The sequence below is a fragment of the Triturus cristatus genome, chromosome 4_2, assembly GCF_964204655.1.
Source record: "Triturus cristatus chromosome 4_2, aTriCri1.1, whole genome shotgun sequence".
NCBI lineage: Eukaryota > Metazoa > Chordata > Amphibia > Caudata > Salamandridae > Triturus > Triturus cristatus.
In genome coordinates, this window is record NC_140586.1 from 637,428,304 (window position 1) to 637,446,847 (window position 18,544).

Below are 18,544 nucleotides of genomic sequence, written 5' to 3' on the forward strand. Positions count from 1 at the left end.
CCCTGAACTGCGGTCTGCATCTGTACTAATAGCAGATTATCTTTCAATTTCCTGTGCTTAGACTCAATCTCGTCGCTACAATATCTAGCATATCGGAGAATCTCATCCGCAGGCTTATTCTGCCAACAAATCAAATGTTGCTGTATCATCAGGCTAACCTCTGGCCTCAATCCCAACACAAACTTGGACACAAACTGTCCCATATCTTTGGTATCCAACGCCTCCAAACCACTGTACTGTTTAAAAGCCTGCAAAAGCCTCTCGTAAAATTCATGCACTGTCTCCTTAGGCTCTTGTACAGTCCTATCTATCTTCACCCAATCGGTGTCTTGAGGTGAGACCTGCGACTTCAACCAAGTGATTACCTGTTCGAACTTTTTCATCACTATCGGCGACGGGCCATGTGTAATCAAGTCCCTGTCAGGCTCTGAGGCCGGCCATTCAATCGCAACTTTACATGCCGACCACAGGTCCCCCGGGATCCCTATATCAAACAAAGTGTTCAAATCAATCCACAGTACTTTCGAAATTTTGACAAAGCGATCAACTTGCTTGTACCACTCCACAGGCTTTTCCCTCAATCGGGGAAAATCATTTGTGAAGGCAGCCAAGTCCCCTCTACTCCAGGGTACATGAACGTACCCTCCATTCTGTACCTCCCTTAAAGGGAAATTCCCTATCACCGTCGTTCCTCCACCCGGAGGTGGCGTCTCTCCCACTACTCCTCTAGAGCTTTTCTTCTTGGACCATCTTTCTTCCCATTTATCGAGCATGATCCATGCCCGCATTGCTATAATCAGATCTTTGACATGGGTCCTCAATCCCATGAGTCTCTTATCTTCCAATTCCTGATCACTATACTGTAGCCGGTGATCTCCTTGCAACGCTCTAGTTTTTGACAAATCCACCCCATATCTCTTTGCCAGCTCTGACAATTTCTCATGAGCCATGCGTGCTTTACGAGTCACATCTTTCGCTAAAAAGAGAAACTCATCTTGTTCGTACGTTAGTATTCTTTCTAGGGGTAGATTTCCACCTATTATCTCATCCAACTCTGCCTTTAGTCTTACGACATCCAACATTTTTCCTCTCAAAGCTCCCCTCAGAACTTCTCGGCAGGCTGTACCATCCCTGTCATCGTACTCACATTCTCTTTCGCGTGGCCTACGCTCTCCTGACCTGCCCATGGGAACAGAACGATTTACAATCGTCCCTCGTCCCCTCTCTGCGTCTAACACACCTTGACTCTGTGTTCTCACCGGTGGTGTCCACATCCTCAAATCTGATCTTGACTCAACTAAAGACCTCGGTCTAGTAGGTCTCGATTCTCCCTGTCCTCCTGAGGAATCAGCTGTGGCTGGCATCGGCGTACTCCATTCTATAGGCTTCGGAGTCCGCTCCATTCTCCTCACCGAGTCACTTTCCTCAACTTCATTTCTCGTCCTGGCCTCTGATTGTTCTAAACTTCCTGCTGTCTCTGGCTCAAGCTCATACATCGACTCAATAGGTCCGATGATAACTGGTATTTTCAACGCATCTGGTAACCTCACTCCTCTCTCCACCTCTGAGCTGCCTACAGACTTATACCTGGTATTCCCGGTTCCTATCGAGATCTTTCCTTCTACTCCTACTTCTGATCGGGGTACTGCTCCCCTACTCTCTTCTTCTTTTGTCTCATTACCTTCTGAGGCATCTGGGTTATATGGAGGTGGTCTCTCGGATAGCAACCTTTCTACCAGGCTGTCATCCGTGTCACTGTCTTTCTCCCCATCTACTGTCTTTTCCTTTGACTTTTCTGTCGTCTCCAATAAGGGATATAATTTATGTCCCTCTATTGCCTGCATTCTCCATCTTTTCTCCGCTGCATCCCATCTAGCATCTTGGAAAGCCTGGACCGACCTTTTCACCCTTTCCGGATTTCTGCCTCTCTCCTTATCATGCGCTGCTCTAATCCACGCATGTAGTGCTTCAAATTGTGTGGGCCTCGGCATAGGTCGTAAAGCTGCCATTACAGTCTTCAGCTGATACAACACCGCTAATCTGAATGAACCATACCGTGGGAACGCTAACTCTCCTTCTCCTTGCGTCATTTTATGCCAATTCTCAAGCCAAACTATGGTATGCAACCCTACATTTCTTGCCATGTAATGTGCTGGCGTGTCCTCAGGAGGGGCTTCCGCACCCTCTCGAGTAACCACATGTTCATCCCCTCGACACAATTCTCGGAAAGCTTTAAAACATTTCATAATGACCAAATGCTAAACGCATACAATCTCTGTTTACTTCCCGGTAACTGTCCGCCAATGACAGCGCGAACTACACCAACCAGCCTATCGCAGCGCGACACCTTCTGACATCACTTTTCCTCCACTCGCAGCAGTTCCCCTCCTTCACACCGCTCGTCTCACCCCTTGCATTCGTCCCATTCACACGCTGAAATAACCGTTTGTCCCAAACAAGTTACTCCTCTGGCTGTCTGTCCACAGCCTCTGACTGTCCGTCCACAGTCTCTCGAAATTGTCGCCCTCGGTTGGTTACTATCTGTCCCTGCCGGGCAGACAGATCGCCTCTGATAGGTTGCAAATACTCAATTCCACATACAACAACCCACGACCAGCGTCAGGTTGACACACACTCATACATTCGCTCCCCCTATCTCAGTCCAGGTGATCGATGGTACCTCACGATCGGTGGTCAACAAAATCTACCAGGGGTGTCTTCTACACCCTCTCGCTTAGGCTTCTCATCGCCTAAGACTTTCCTGGGCTGTGCGCGCTCACAGCCTGATCTCACAATCACACAACATTCACACTATCTCCGCAAAACATCTCACACAATACAACGCCGCAATCTACAACATCGTATACGGTTCATACTCACTCTTCGAGCTTCTGCTTGCTGCCGCACCGCTACTCGCCATCTATGTCCGTCCGCCAGGCCGTCTGCTGTTCGCCCTCCGATGATTCGACCTCACTTATCATTTATGGGCCTCAAGGATCACTTATCCTAATCTCAATCTTCCCTCGCTATCAGAAATAAACCATCCGTGTCTGCTACCAACTGGGAACGCCGGATTCTTGTTCTTATCCAATTATCTACAAGAACCCACTCAGGTCGCCAGGATCTTTTTATTTGCCAAATAGCGTAGAGGGAAGAAACACAATTATCAAATTGTATTTACCGCAATTTGACATTTCAGAAAGAAAGACTCATAATCTGGGAGGTTGGCACCTCAATACAAGGCACAAAAGATAAATGGGAACTAACACAAATGCTAGTCTACGAAGTATCCGCATACGCCTAAAGATAAACAGGATTACAGCTTCCAAAAGCATCAAGTACCCTATGGCAATCGTGATATCAAAATTTAAAGTCATGAATCAAATCATTTCTGTCCCTACTCTACTCTAAGGTGACATCCCTACTCAACATTCCCTTCCAGGTGGGGATCGCATAAAAGGTGTCAGCAGTGAAACTTCTATAGAACTTCCTAAGAAGTCTTCACCATATGAGAGCTCGATCTATAGTGCTCCTTTCAGTCCCTCTCCTAAGTCTCGTCTGCTCAACCCACGGGGCTCTGTCCCTAATACAAAACCCCAAAAAGCTGTACACGCCCTTCAGCACACCCCTTGAGGCAGATTCTTCCTCCAGTAGGTTTCCATTAAGATCCTTTCATCTTCCTTTTCATAAATTCGACCTTGGGTCCCAGGCCTTTTCTGTACCAGGAGTTGCAACTTCACATTCCAATTCACTCCCTTCCTGTCTACTCCTTCTGTCTCCATTCCATTTGAACAAAGACTTATTCTAACTAACGAGCTACATGGCCTTGTACCTGCAGCCAAATGATGAACAGAAAAACCCCTAACATCATGAGGTTTCACAATTCACTGCAAATTTAAGCTTTGCTAAAATCCTGTCATCCTAATATAACATGGCTAAAATAAAACGAAGGCCTTCACTTTACATACATGGTTAGGCCTCAAACTAAACATACTACAATTACTAATTCAATTTATTTGTCTCATTCTTAAGAGAATTACCTTTTTCATTCTTCTAACATGACTTAATGTCTCTTAATGCACGACATTACTACAACTAAACATTACACATACACAAATGCATTCCTTAATAACTGGTGGCCTTTTCTCTTCTCTCAAGGCCTGTTCACATTTCTACTTTTCTATTTCAACGAATATATTTCTATTACTCTTTAAACATTCTTATTTTATATGCGGGTGCTGACTAACAATGAATATGGTGCACCCCTACAAATTTCGCATCAGCAACGCTCTATCAGTTACACGTCCAAAGCTGACGACTTTAAAACTTGGAAACCAGGTTAAAGTCTCAGCCCACGCTCAACATCCTGTCTTTTTGGTCAAATTGCTTAATCTCGCTATGCCAACAATTAAAAATGTGTGTTTGTGGAACGTAACTGGTGGTCATGTGAAAGCGCTCCTGTACCTTCGGGTGGAGCTCACACGATATAAATAATGTAAATACAACAAATGTGGCATGAGGCCTTTACTGGTGCAACTTTTTGGGAACTGTGCTTCTAATGTCTGTTCTATGCTCCTATATGCTTTTGGGGGTCTGACTCCTTTCAAATAAAATAGAGTTGTTTAAAGGATACATTTGTTAGGAAACCACACGCTTAATTTATTTGCTCTCTGTAAGCATACATTTGAAACATGCATTATAATGTTATTATTTATAAGGAGCAAAATCACATACATTAAAGGCTAGTGCTGACATTCACTAAAGCTTGCACGGTTGCGCACGTGTGTATGGGCAATGCTGCACTCTAGTTTTTTAGACAGCGCGATGTACTTGAAGGTATTGGAGCACTTTATTTGAGCACCAATTCCATTACATAATGACACATTCATTTTTTTGGTAGGCATGGGGAGATTAAGTAATTTGCCCAGAATCACACGATGTTGAACCAATGATGAGACTCGAACCTGCTTCCCCAGCTCCAAAGTTGGCAGCTCTGGCGTTACATCACGTCCGAGCCATTACACTCTTACTCCAAGCCTTGCTTTCTACAGTTGTCTAATGGAGGATGCTTTAAGCACATCATGCAGAGGTGTAGCAAGGATGCATGTGCCTGCTAGGGGAGGTGTACATCTCTAAACTTGCGCTGGCTCCAGCACTTGTTACACTTGTTAGCATTGTCTGGACATAGGTCGTAGCTCATTAGTACCGGTTCAGCTCCCAAATATAGCAGTAAGGTGACCAGTTAATCCTTGCAAAGGACATTTCACTTCACATGACTGCATTTTCAGTAACTTTTGAACCGTTTGGGCTAGAATACATTTTTTTAATCTGCAGATTATGCATGTTATGATGGATTATGTAGCAAATGTGGTAAATCCATAATTGTGTTAAAAATGCTGTGACTGCACATATTTCCTTTCTCAATAAACAGGTCATAACACTTTTACGAAGTTTCAGTAACTTTTATTGCACAACAGCTCACCAAGCTAAAATTAACAACCAGAAAAAAACGTTTTAATCATGAAGGCGAAGCTATAACGCTGAATCTGTTCCTTTACCGGTCAAGGGCTTCTGTTTTTAAAACATGTTTCTTGTGTAGGAATACAAACACAAGGACATAGATCTGCTGTCTCTTGCTTCCGTCAATCACCTGGAATTGCAAATTGTGACCTGCCTAATTATTCACTAGGCAGAACGATTTTCATCCCCCTTCAGATAGACATTTTCTACTGTACATATTAGTAAATAGGTGGCTCCACATATTACACATCCATTCGAGAACCAGTTACTGTGTAAATTTCATATCCTGGTTTGGATATTGGTGTTTGTACCCCACGCCCCTAGAGGTTACCCACCTATGTTTGTTTAAATACTTGGGCACCGATTACGATGGCAGGTGGAAAGCCTCCTCCCAATAGTCGGATCCTCCTCAACCGTGTCAGAGCCCTTCCGACCGACTCAGTCGGTTTACAATCCGCCCAACAGAATAAGAAGTTCGCGGTCGGAAGGTAAACTGTGTGGTCAATCCAAATCGGTTTCGACCGGCTCTCAGAGTATCCGTGTCAGTCGGAACTACATCATACACCTCTATGGACAGCATTTCCGACCGGAATTACGATCCCGATTTCCAACAGCCTTTCTGCGTTGGCCTGTCTGACATGAAAAGGCAGTCAGAACGCGACTTTGGGGGCCCCTAACAGGTCCCTATTCATCCTGGGGCCTTCTGTTGGGGGCCGAGGGGGTACTTAAGGGACCCCCATGTAAAACCCTGCACTCTGTGCCAGGCACCGTGAGGTGCCCGCAACAGGGTGCAGGGTTTTATACATTCACCCCATTTCTCCATAGGAACCTGTGTTACAGGCAGAACACACGCTCCAATAGGAAACAGTGGGAATCCAACCGATTGTCGCATCATAAATGGGCGGATGGAACCACCAACCGTGAGTCGGTGGCTCCCGATTCTGAGTCAGTGTTAGGCGTAAAGTTTCTGCCCGAAATCGTACTCCGCCCGTAGGTGTTGCCTGAAACATTTAAAATAGTTTTTAGAGGCATTAATGACCAGGCTGCTATATGCTCTAGCCTGCAATTCATAAGACCTCACATAGCTTCTATAATTATTACAAAAAAACTTAAACACAGCCACCATTGTGTAAAAGAAATCAAATGAACAACTGAATATTATTTGCATAAGTAGAAATATATGTATGCTGTGACGCCAGTGTTATGGTAACTATGGTATTAATCTTTCTGTTGATTTTAGATTATATATCACTTCTGTAAGGGACTGTTCTCTTAAACAAAAAGTAGATCTGCTGCAATACCTCTCCAAACATTGTCACAGGCTATGAAGGTCTAAATACTGACACCAAGTGAAACATGAACATAATGAACAGAACAGCAAGGGCTAAAACAATGTGTCATGTGTGGCCACTATTAAAAATGTGTCACAGGGTTTGCAATAGGCCCTGTCAGTTATCAAAGCATGACCACAATGGTGAAATATTCCTCATTTGAGTTGGCAGGTATATGAGGCAAAACAAGTGAACAGAGTCTGCGGAGAGAGGATGAAAAGGCATCCACACCTATAGAGTGCTGAAACACAAATAAAAAAATTGTTCCCTGATGTCATCAGTTGAAGGAAACAAATCATTCAAATTGAAACTTGGCAAAGCAGCCATGCACCACGGCTGGGAAAATCACAAGAGTTGGGAGAAAAGGCATCCAAATAGTAGCTGAGATCTGAGAAAATAAAGCCATGCTATCATGATCAAAGGGCAGACTCAAAGCCCATTGTAATCATTAGTTTACAAGCAAAAGGTTTTAAACACAGAACATGTAATGGGAGTAATGCTTGCAATAAGTCTATCCACTGGCAATCGCTTGAGTATCATTACAACACATCGTTATGTTGCCCACCTTACCGCATCAGATTGGACCCGAACATGAACCAGCATGCCCTCTTTAGAAGGGAACCACAATGAATATTCCACCTTTCATCAAACGTCATCACTCTTAATGATGAAATTGCTTGGCACAAAATATAAATTAGATCACAGTTAGTGAGTGACACATGTATGTCTACAATACCATCCTCATTCACAGAATAAACAATTGTTCAAAGGAAAAACACGTCATGTCATCAAAATAGGAGTGTTTTTATGTCAATCCGACAATTAAAAGTAAGATTGACTGGACTGACGATGTTTGCCCACATTGACTTCACAGATTTGTGCCCCCTTGTTAAAATGGCCGCCACATTTACACATATATGGGAGAGAAGATTCCTCTCCCATTAGAAATAAAAAACAGACCCAAAATCGCAACCCAAGTGTGTCCCTTCTAGTTGTTGAAACCGGACTTCCACTGCACAAGACACACTTGCTTCCAATTAACGCTGATGGAAGACAGGTTAAATACTGAAGACCCACTGCACTTTGCACTTTTGAGGTTGCCGGCGTGAGTAGGTCTTCCAGTGTGCTGATATACAGGAGTTCATAAGTACGGCATAGCTGCTCTAGTTTTTCAAAAGAGAGTGTCGGTGCAATTTAACCGTTCGCTCGCCAGAACATTACACGGGTCAATTGGCCCTGTATTTTTATATTTTACAGCACGCTAATAAGTGCGTCACCAGGCAAAATACTCTAGGAGTCCTGATTTATTCCCTCAGGGGGGAAGTTTCCTAACTGAGTGTGTTGGAATTTCATGATATATCTTCCATATGGTTTTGGTGAAATGCGCTTTTTAATTCATGGAACACATTAGAGAGTGAGCTTGAACATGTGAGCATGCTTTGTTGTCTCAAATTGTCAATTTGTTTTTAGAATAGTGAAATTGATGAAGTCATAATTTTGTCTGCACTACAGGTCTTATCAAAAATGTATTTACTCATATTGATACATAGAGAAGTATAGGTGGCTGGGAGTAACAAAAATGAACTCCTATATCGAAACCCCAGTCAGTGTGTAGATTAGGTTTTTATGGTCTTGAAGAAAAGCCGCTATATCATTGACATGACTAAATTAGGCTTGAAAAATGTCGACCTCAGCTACCTTAGATAATCACTTCTAGTAGGGGGCACCTCATATATTACCATAGGCAGTAGGACTTAATCATTAAAATATTTCTGAAGTGTACCCCCTGTCCTATTTTTCATTCTCTTCTACTGTGAGTCCCGCTCTGCCAAGTGGTGCCAAATCCAGTACTGGGCGTTGATCGGATGTGGCACATTTCTCTGCAATATCAACCCATCGCTGCTGCCTGCACCAAAGTCGTGAACACTGCTTGCTGACTGCGTAATGCAACTACCTTGGCTTATAATGCAGCCCGACTTTGGCAACACAGCGCCTCCAAATCACCGCTGCTGCGTGAGTCTCGGACACCACATTGCTGATAACTGTGACTCACCATTCCCGACTCCAACGCATTCCTGGCTCTGCGCATCTTCGCGTCAACGCATCGCCTATAGCCCAGAGGCTTGGCATCTACGCCTCGGCTCTACACACTGTGCTGCTGACATCAGCACGTCAGCGACGTTGCCCAACTTTGGAAACTTCGGAAACGACTAATGGCCCTCGACAGAGACACATCTCCTCTTTTATTCAACACATCGTCCCCGAGCTTCGATGCATCCAAAGTACTGTCAGCTGTTCTATGTGACTCCCGTTTCAGGCCCACATTCCATCGTGGTTGGACTGAACTTTTGGATTTGCCCCGGTCAAGCACGACCAGATAGCCCCAGTTGGAGCTATTGATTTCTAAGCACTGCCTTTTGATTTAATGTTGCAAAATTCATAACTTGTGTATGTTGGATTTTTATTGTTGTGGTCTTGTTTTACTCAGATAAAGAATGGCCATATTTCTAAACTGGTGTGGAGTACTTTAATCGGAGAAGGCTGCGGTGGGGGTCTCTGGAAGGGAGTCCAGAGAAGGTCCGAAGGATACTGCTGGGATAAGCAGTGAAGAAAGGAGCTGCAGAGTGCAGTCGTTGATTTCAGGCAGGAAGAATCAGGAATTTGCTAGGGAATTATTCAGCAATGTGTCGAGCCGGCGTTAGTATTGCCAGACCCCCACCGCAGCCTTCTCTGATTCAACCAGACCTATGGATGCGTCCTGACTCAGCCTGACAATTCAGGTGCCCTTGCACGTCTCCGAATGGGATACCTAGTATCGCTTAATGTCACTGTCATATAAATAACTGTAACCTGGTCCTGATGATGGCCTAAACATTCCTACAGGCCGAAATGCCATCGACTCTTACAGCACAAATTACGGCGCCATTCCTTCAAGGATGCCCATCTTAAATTCCCCTGTATATATTAACATTTATTGTTTGGGTATCTCTACAATATAAATTCTGTCACCAACTGTTTTGTGTTTGCGCCCCTTTGTGTCGCTGTACATACATCCTCACGTGTCACTTGCGTCGTTTACCATTTCACAAGCACTTGTGCACAGTAACCCACAGGTTACATGCAGGTTACATGCCATTTAATGTAACGCAGTGCTGTTCACATACATGTTTAAATATATGAAGTTATCTATATGACAAATATATGAAGTTATCTATATAACAAATGTACGTTGCCCCTTTGAATTTTTATGTCTTCCTGCTTTTCCCTTGTGCTCCTAGCAATTAATTGTGCTACCAAAAATTGACTCCTAACTTACACCCTTAGAGACATTGTGTTATGTTACACAAGTTGGCCTTGGTCTCCATAGGGTTTATGGGCTACCTCCTGTAGTCTAATATTGCTGATGGTGATCACAGCACACCATCAAAGGCTGGGGGTACCAGTTTTTCCCTATCTCAACAACCAGCTATTAAAGGTGGGCTCACCACTGTCAGTCACAGACTGCCTCCATAGGACAGCGAACCTCTTGATATCGTTGGTTTCATGATCAATGAGCCACCATCCCACCTCACTCCTTTGGAGAGGCTACCAGTCATTAGAGATATCCTTCCTATTGTGCAGTTCCAGCCATCCCTCTCCCGCAATGAGTCAGGACATTTGCACCATGATCCCAATGTTTCACCCTTGGTCCTGAATATCGGTGGAGCAGCTCTGAGGCTTCTGTACTCTTAAACTCCAGCATCTCCCTGGTCGACTACCAGGACTCTACAATGAAATCTGAAGCTCCAGTGAGCTCAGCACTGAGAACATCTTTTGGATGCCATGCAAGTTACAGAAAAAATGGCTCATAATTTGCAATGGTGGCTGCTCAAACGCAATTGGTCCAGCGGTAAGGCCCTCTTCCTTCCCCACACTGAGCTGATGGTGGTGATGGACAAATCATTACTAGGTTGGAGAGGCCATCTTGGGATTAGGTAGTGGAGATCAAAGAAGGAGGCATGAGTAATCCTGTGGCTCTGAATTGGGTCAGGAGGGGGGGTTTCCCAGAACTTCTGGGCATGACTATCTGTCCTCTGATCAGAGTCCTGCACCCCAACTTGGGCAATCTACACCTCCATGCATGGAGATTGAGCAGTGGCAGGGGACTGCATTTGATGTTCCACCTGAAGTTTTGAAAGTCATCCTCATCACCTGATGCCTCTCTACGAACTCTATTTACACAAGGCACTGTGATAGGTTTGTGGCCTTGTGTGGTAGCCGCAAGATTGTTTTGTTTGTTTTGTCTTTCACCCTCCAGTGCTTTGCAGTGGACATTATTTTGGATTATTTGTCGACCCTTTCAGCATTTTTATGTTTGCCAGACCAACTGCCCTTGTTTAAATCACCTGTTGTGATGAGGTTTATAAAACATTTGACCCACAATTCCTTCCAAATGGTTTGTGATGGGAAACAGCCATTACATCTCCGCTGTTACCCCGCATGCCATTACAACGCAAGCATTACCACGCATGCGTTGTAACAATGCGTAGTTTTTACTATTCATTTTTTTTAAATGCAATAACTTTTACCACGCATGCCTATACAACGAATCTCGTTGTAAAGGTATGTATGGTAAAAGCACATATGTTGTAAAAAAATACAGGTTATCCACGTCATTGTGAGGAAACAGAGGCTCGTTCGTTTCCCCACAACAATGTGCACCACCCCTCAGGCCGCAGGAAAAAGGAACCACGAGGAGAGAGAGGAACCATGGGGAGAGACAGGTAAGGGGGATTAGGCCTGGGGTGGGGGGTTACTATTTTAGGATAAAAGGAGGTGGGGGTCATGCAGGGTAGTGTTTTAGGGTAGGGAGAGGACTGGGAATCGGGGTAGGGTCGTGTAGGGGTAGTGTTTTAGAGTTTAGGGTTGGTTTGGGGGATCATGCAGGGTGGTGTTTTAGTGTAGGGAGAGGACTGGGGGTCGGGGGAGGGTCGTGCAGGGGTAGTGTTTTAGGGTTTAGGGTAGGAAGAGGACTGGGGTTGAGGGGTTGGTGCAGTGGTAGTGAGTTAGAGTAGGGAATGGATTGGGGGTTGTGCAGGGGTACTGATTTTGGGTTTAGGGTAGGGCAGGGTAGTGCAACTTATCTTAGACACTTTTACCAAGTGTATGCCTTTAGCACGCATGCATTTGCGTTGTAATGGCATACGTGGTAAAGGCATTTGCATGGTGAAAGAATGCGTTGTAATGGTAGGTCGTTGTAAGGGTACTAGCATACTAATACCTGCATTGTAATGGGACGTGTGGTATTCGTATGCGTAGTACCATCATACATTCGTTTGTGATGCCGTAGTTGAACCTAAATTTGGTCCTAACGTTTCCCATTTGCGCGGCCCTTTGATGCTCACTGCATCTCTTGACATTGAAGACTATTATCCTCATTGTGATTACTTCAGCTCATCATGTGATTGAGCTTCAGGCACTGTCTTTACAACTGCTCTACACTACCTTTTTTCCAGTCAAATTTATGTTGAAAACTCTAGGACGCATCTTGTGACTCCTTTTCACTTTGGGCAATCTATCACCGTGCCTGCGTTCTTTGCCCTCCAAACCCTCAAATGAGGAGGAGAAGCTTCATCGCCTAGACCCCTGAAGCGGTTTTATATTTATCTTGCCAAAGAACACCGTGTCTATGATCAGCTTTTGGTAGGTTTAACTGGAGCAAAGAAATGGAAGACTGTGCAGAAGAGGACCCTGTCAAGGTGGATAATTATCCGCATTAAGCAGCCATTGTAAGGGCGGGGAGAGCCGTTCCACTTGGACTAGGGCTGCTACGACTGTGTGGGAACGCAGAGTGCCTGTTCTTGATGAGGCTGTGATGTCGGCGTCAGTGCATACATTCACAAAGCACTGCCGCCTTGACAGCCAGGTCCAGTGGGAAGGACATTTTGCCCATTTGATTTTTGCTCTGATAACTGTGGTTAGAAGTATACATCAGAAGAGCAAGTTACTTACCTTCGCTAATACTCTTTGTCGTGGATACTCTAACTGCAAATTAGATAGGGGTTCTAGGCCGCCTCCTCAATTTTTAAACCTTGCACAGGGAAGAGAATTTTGAGAAGAGAAGCTGTAGAAGAAGGTAGATAGATCAGCTTTCTGAAGAACCCCTGTAAAGAGTGTGGGAGACCAATTCAGTAATTTGAACCTTGGACTCTGTTTCTAGAGCTAGTGACACTAGCTTCTTGGCACACTATCAGGCAAGCACGGGATGGACTTTCTGTAGGGCCTTGAAGAAAGAGGATACCCTCGACATTCATGGACTAATCTTAGTTGTGGATGCCTTTTGAGTTGGTGCCACAAGCTCCTGCTGGAAACACAGATACCCTATAAGTGGCTGTAGGGATTAGGCAATACCTAGGTACTTGGGGTGAGCTAGTAGGGAGAATGGTCTGCCATGAGAACCTTGGGTGCTGCTGCAAGAAGACCGCAGCTCAAGAGACTAGCAAGAACTGGACAGGAGGACAGAGCCAAGCTGTTACAGCCCGCATCCGCTAAGAAGAAAGAAGCAGCAGTGCCAAGGATTGAAAAGTACAAGAAACAACATCAAAGTCTTTGACCCTGAGGCCTCGAAAAAACATTTCCATCTGGAATGTGTCACCAGGAGCCATACAAACAGACCCTCATGTTTGTTGGTCTATCTGCTGAACTTATCAGTAGAATAAGCAGTTGCTTATATGCAGCCCTGGATGAAAGACTAGTGTGGATATCCTGAGAATTGGAACAATTACAGTGTAAGCAAATCTAAACCAGGATTTTGCCATCACCCTCAAGCAGCCCGTGTGCAGTTAGGGCCACCCAGTCGACCTAAAACATGAGTTCTCAAGAAGTTAATTTACTCCTTTTTAGTGGAGGGTAGGGGGAACTGTCAAGTCTTATTAACTTTAGGAGCACCTGGGCTGTCCTGTGTGGCCCTGAAAGGAAGGGGGAATCCCTCAGCCCATCCAATGCTACTGTGTTTTCTACCCTCACTGTGAACAGGTGGCTTTGTACTTCCCTTCTATATAAATTGATTAGGTTCCTTCTTGAAGTTTGTTCACACACTTAAACTCTTTTACCCTGCTGCTGTCTCTCATCACCCTTGTAGCCTTAGCCACTGATCTATCATTTCCCATTGTATCAAATATTGTTTGCATGCATCTCTACTCTTGTTTCATTAGATCCTTCAAACTGTGGTACCAGTGTATGCTCACAACATACCTTTTACTTAGCAGCTTGCTGACTTACCAGCTCAACACTGAGACCTGTACAAGTCCACGGAGGCCTTCAAGGTCTGGCCTGATGGTAGCCATCTTAGATTGAGAGCTGTAGATCTTAGGTCGTTGTCACACTTTCAATGATCCTCAGCTCTTACCTCCGCTCCTCTGCTTTGGATGGTAAATACCCTAATCTCGTTATCAAAAGCCCCAGTATTTATTTTTTATTTATTTAGTTGTTTGTTTGTTTATTTTTTATTTAGTTATTTATTTGTGTATGTTGGTGTTTTGGAAGGCAACAATTGTCATCTTGCTTCTAAGTGCTAAGCAGAGTTAGGGACAAAAGAACAAAGCCAAACTGTAGAATATGGAAATGAAGGGATCACTGAGAGTTCAATATGTGCATCAAACACAGGCGTCTCACATTCTTCGATCACAACCCTGCTCATGTCCAATCATAATCGTGATTCATTACTATCTGTAATATAGAGTCAAATCTTCCTTCTCTCAACTCTTCAAACAGGGCTGCATCCTATCTTCCCACCCTTACACTGTATATTGCCATACTCGTATACAAGCCCCATGGCTTCCTTAACAGAACATAGCAAAGTTAAAAATGTAGATGTCTTCCTGGCTTTCAGGTCCAGGAGAGGTGACATTGTTACATCCCTCTGCCAATTCCTTCGCTGGCTCACTTTATAGATGAATGAATCTGTAGCAAGGACCCTGAGCATTTGCCCAAGTAAAACACCTATTAGTTTTCGTAACTTTCTATTCCACTACCCTGATATTCATCCTTAGTTCCCTGATAAATCCATGATAGGGGGTGGGGGGAGAGGGCAAACTACTTAACCTAAACAAACTGCTGTCAGTTTGAAAAGGAGTACAGCTTTTGTCACCAGTAGAACCAATTCCCCGTGTTATCTCTCCAGCCTACCAGCAAAACTCAAAATCTGGAGGTAAAGGTGCCTGGGAGGGGGGGGGGGGTAGATAAGGTGTGATAACAGTATTTCCCCAGGTCTGTGTTCCCCTTGGGTAATCCTGACCAAGTCGGCCTGACCTTCTCAGTTGAGATAATGCGTTAGGTTCCTGTGCTCCACACAGAGGGACCTTCCAAAGATCTGACCACTCACAACCTACTCAGACAGCATCTCCCTTCCAGGTGAGACCCTCCCTCTCACTCTCTGCAGCTGCTGGCCTGTACTTCTTTCCTTAAACCTATATTCTGCAAATTACACCTTTTTCATAATTATTTGATGGTTAATCTCTGAATAGATCCATCACTAAAAAATCAGTAAGAAACTTTCTATCTGTTGTTGCTTACACATTGTGTTTAACTGAAATTTACTGTACATTCCTCTTCTCAAAGCAGTTGTAGAAAAATGTGTTTAATAAAACTGTTTTGCATAGTCTATAGACTAGAAAAGTGCATGATTTTAATTTTAGCAGTATATGCATAGATGTAAAGAACATATTTACGTGTAGAAACATTGCTACAGTATATGTTTTGTATAGTATATCGCTTGATCATCATGAAACATTGAATGTTCTGTTCTTTCCATTTCCCATAGAAACTCAGTGAAACACGCCCCATCGTTTACAATAACCAGGGCTATCGGTTTGTTACTTATAAAAGCCTGAGCACCGAGGCAATTTCAAATGTTGATAGAAGCCATTTTCACGAAAGATTCAGAAATCAAAGTGCAAAATCTGCAATTCAAGTAATGTCAAGTCCAGTTGTGCAAAGCAATCTCAAGTATGCAACCAGATTAATTGACAATAAGCAGAAAAGATTATGTGCCTCAGCAATCGTAAAAAAAGAAACGAAAAGACTTTGGTCAGCAAAACTCAAAATCAACGTGCATATATTAGCAGCTGACGGCACAAGTGAAGCTATACGTGTCACAAGGGATAGCAGCGAATCCACACCCAAGAGTTCGGATACTTCTTTTGAAAATGCCATACCTATCAATAAAGTCTCATCAAAAGCCATCAGGATTTTAAGGCCGAAGCAGGAATATTCAGGTGTCAGTCCTGTTATTAATGGAATAAATCCCGATGCAGAAATCCGCCCTATCATTGTGTCGAATAGAATGATGTCGCCAAATAATTCCAGCCCCCATTTTCCTGGTGGTAGGCAAATAGCATCCTCACATTTTCACAAAATCTCTGATGCTGACCAAGCGGTTAAGTGGAATTATATTTCTATAGCGAGACAAATAAAAACTCCGGGGAGTGACACGTACCTTTTCCCGAGAAAAGAATTTCCTCGTAATAATGGAGTGGGCTTAGCAAATATGCTGTTAGATCTCAAAGAGAAAGCAAAAACTTTTAAACACAGGCTAGACCATGTAAACCTGACCGGGGTCCCTGCAGTGTCAGGACCCTTAAGCCTCAACATCCAGCAACAGAGTACATGTGGGTCGACTCCAAGTGCAGACAATTCAGAAGAAATGAACTCAGTGGAGAAAATACCAGGAAACTCACAGATGGAAAATGCACAAGTTCCAGAAGTTGAAAAAGAACAAGCATGGCTAGACCCTTTACAAATATGTAGCTTTGACAAATCATCAAGCGACCGCCCCTTGGAGACTGACCCAGCGACAGAGCCACAAAAGAGTGACACATATGAAGTGCCAGAGCATCATGTCGATCAAGTACAAGACAAAATATCCTTGTTAGCTTCTGAATCCACGCCAAGGCCCAGCAGTGCTTTCCCAGTCATAAACATCCCAACAGCACAAAACGAAGAATTTGAAGAGTTTGAAACAGCAAGAACAAAGTGAAATTAGAAAAGGTGTCCTCATAAGGTGGACAAAATTCTAAGTTGTGCCCAGCAAATAACTTAGAATTCACAGCATGGCGTAACTGTAGTCTAGAATATGCAGTTTATGAAGAAGCCAACTTCAGTGATCGGGGAACAGGCAACTACATTGATGTTACAGAACAGCACTATGGTATGGATCAATACCACCCAGTCTAGTGCCTAATGCGAGCTTCCCACAATCCATTGTTGATGTTGCGTGTTACAAACAACTTGGCGGAGATCCCTGTTGTGTCACAAGGCCCCACACTCCCTTTACCTCATTTTCAGGAAGCACTGAAAGACCTGATCACCTACCACTTTGGGCAAGCACACGGGAAAGACTCTCCATTTCTTCTGCTTGTAATACCACTGGTCCACAGTCCACCGCTGCAAGTCATCGCCTCGCAGAGCACCTAGAAGTTGCCAAAAGACGGTGTCAGGACTTTTCTAAACAATAAGTAAAATATCAGAAATGATATATTAAAGTGCCAAACAGTTGACAATGTGAACAAATTGAATGAAGCTTTATGATTTGTAAAAATCGGTCTCCATAATAAACATTCTACTTATTTAGATTTGATCTCATTGCTTATTCCAGGAAGTTTGGTTTTTCAGGTGACAAGCAATTGCCATTAGTTCAGGCACATCAAAAATGAAGGACCAGTTAGCCTGTCCTATAGAATACATAAGATTGCCAGCATTTCCAGCGCATCTCTTGCACACCTACCTATCTAGCACCTGTTTTAGCTCTGGGCTCACTAACTGTTGGGCGTAAGGTGTAGGTGCAAGAAGGGGTACTGATCTTCTTCTTGCGAAGCTCTTGAGCCTCTCACATTTTGAACCAATTAACTGAACGGGACATGCATTGGTTAGCTTGAAAATTATCTTATCCTACCTACTCTCGATACCCTCCCATCAGCCTCCCAATCACTGTCTGACCCTATACCTCCTCTTTCACCTACTCCAACCCCTCCTCATACAGACTTTGAAAACACCACGGAAATCTCTCAAACACAGATTCTCAATCTCTCCCCCGCCTTAACAACTTTCCCTTCTATTGATTCACCAGCGGCCTACTCAACCACCCAAACTCTCTCTCCTCCTCTTGAGGCTCCAACAACTCTCATCAATTCCTCCCTTTTATCTTCTTCTTCCTCACAACCCCCTCAATTTGACCTCCCTACGACTCAATCACTTACTCCAACTTCTCCCCCCCTAATTGACCTTCCCCGCCTTAACCAGGAGGTTAACCCTCCTCACTCTCCCCGAGCACCCTTTCCTTCTACTGACTCTCTTCAGTCTCCAGTGACTGCCCTGTCCCACCTCACCTCCCTCCCTTCGGCCAGTAATCGAAACTCCCCTCTCCACACTCCACCTGGACTCCCACTCCTCCCTCGCCCCAGACCTCCCGTCTTGACTAACGCAGAACATCCTCCGAGTCCCTACGAACTCCCTGCCTCCTTCTCCTTCTCCCTTATTCCCCAGACGCTTCTTAATATTGAACTCAATCTCGCTCACTTATTGTTTGAACTCACCTCTCTCAGAAAGGATGTCAACTCCCTCTCCTCACTTAATCGCCCCAATCATTCTATTCCCCTGTGTACTGAACTAAACAACACTACTTTCCCCAAGCAAGTGGATACCACCCCCCCTCTGTA

The 18,544-nt window shown here is 44.2% G+C and overlaps 1 protein-coding gene across 4 annotated transcripts in view; it reads left to right on the forward strand.

Annotated features, from left to right (window-relative positions):
- The window catches only part of C4_2H1orf141 (chromosome 4_2 C1orf141 homolog), a 191,032-nt gene extending 173,602 nt beyond the window's left edge, over positions 1–17,430 (forward strand). For all 4 annotated transcript variants that reach the window (XM_085602325.1, XM_085602326.1, XM_085602327.1 and 1 more), the window contains one exon: positions 15,652–17,430. In XM_085602325.1, coding sequence (XP_085458451.1) covers positions 15,652–16,866 — 1,215 coding nt within the window. In that variant the 3' untranslated portion in view covers positions 16,867–17,430. The remainder of the gene's footprint in view (positions 1–15,651) is intronic.
- The last annotated feature ends 1,114 nt before the right edge of the window (positions 17,431–18,544 follow it).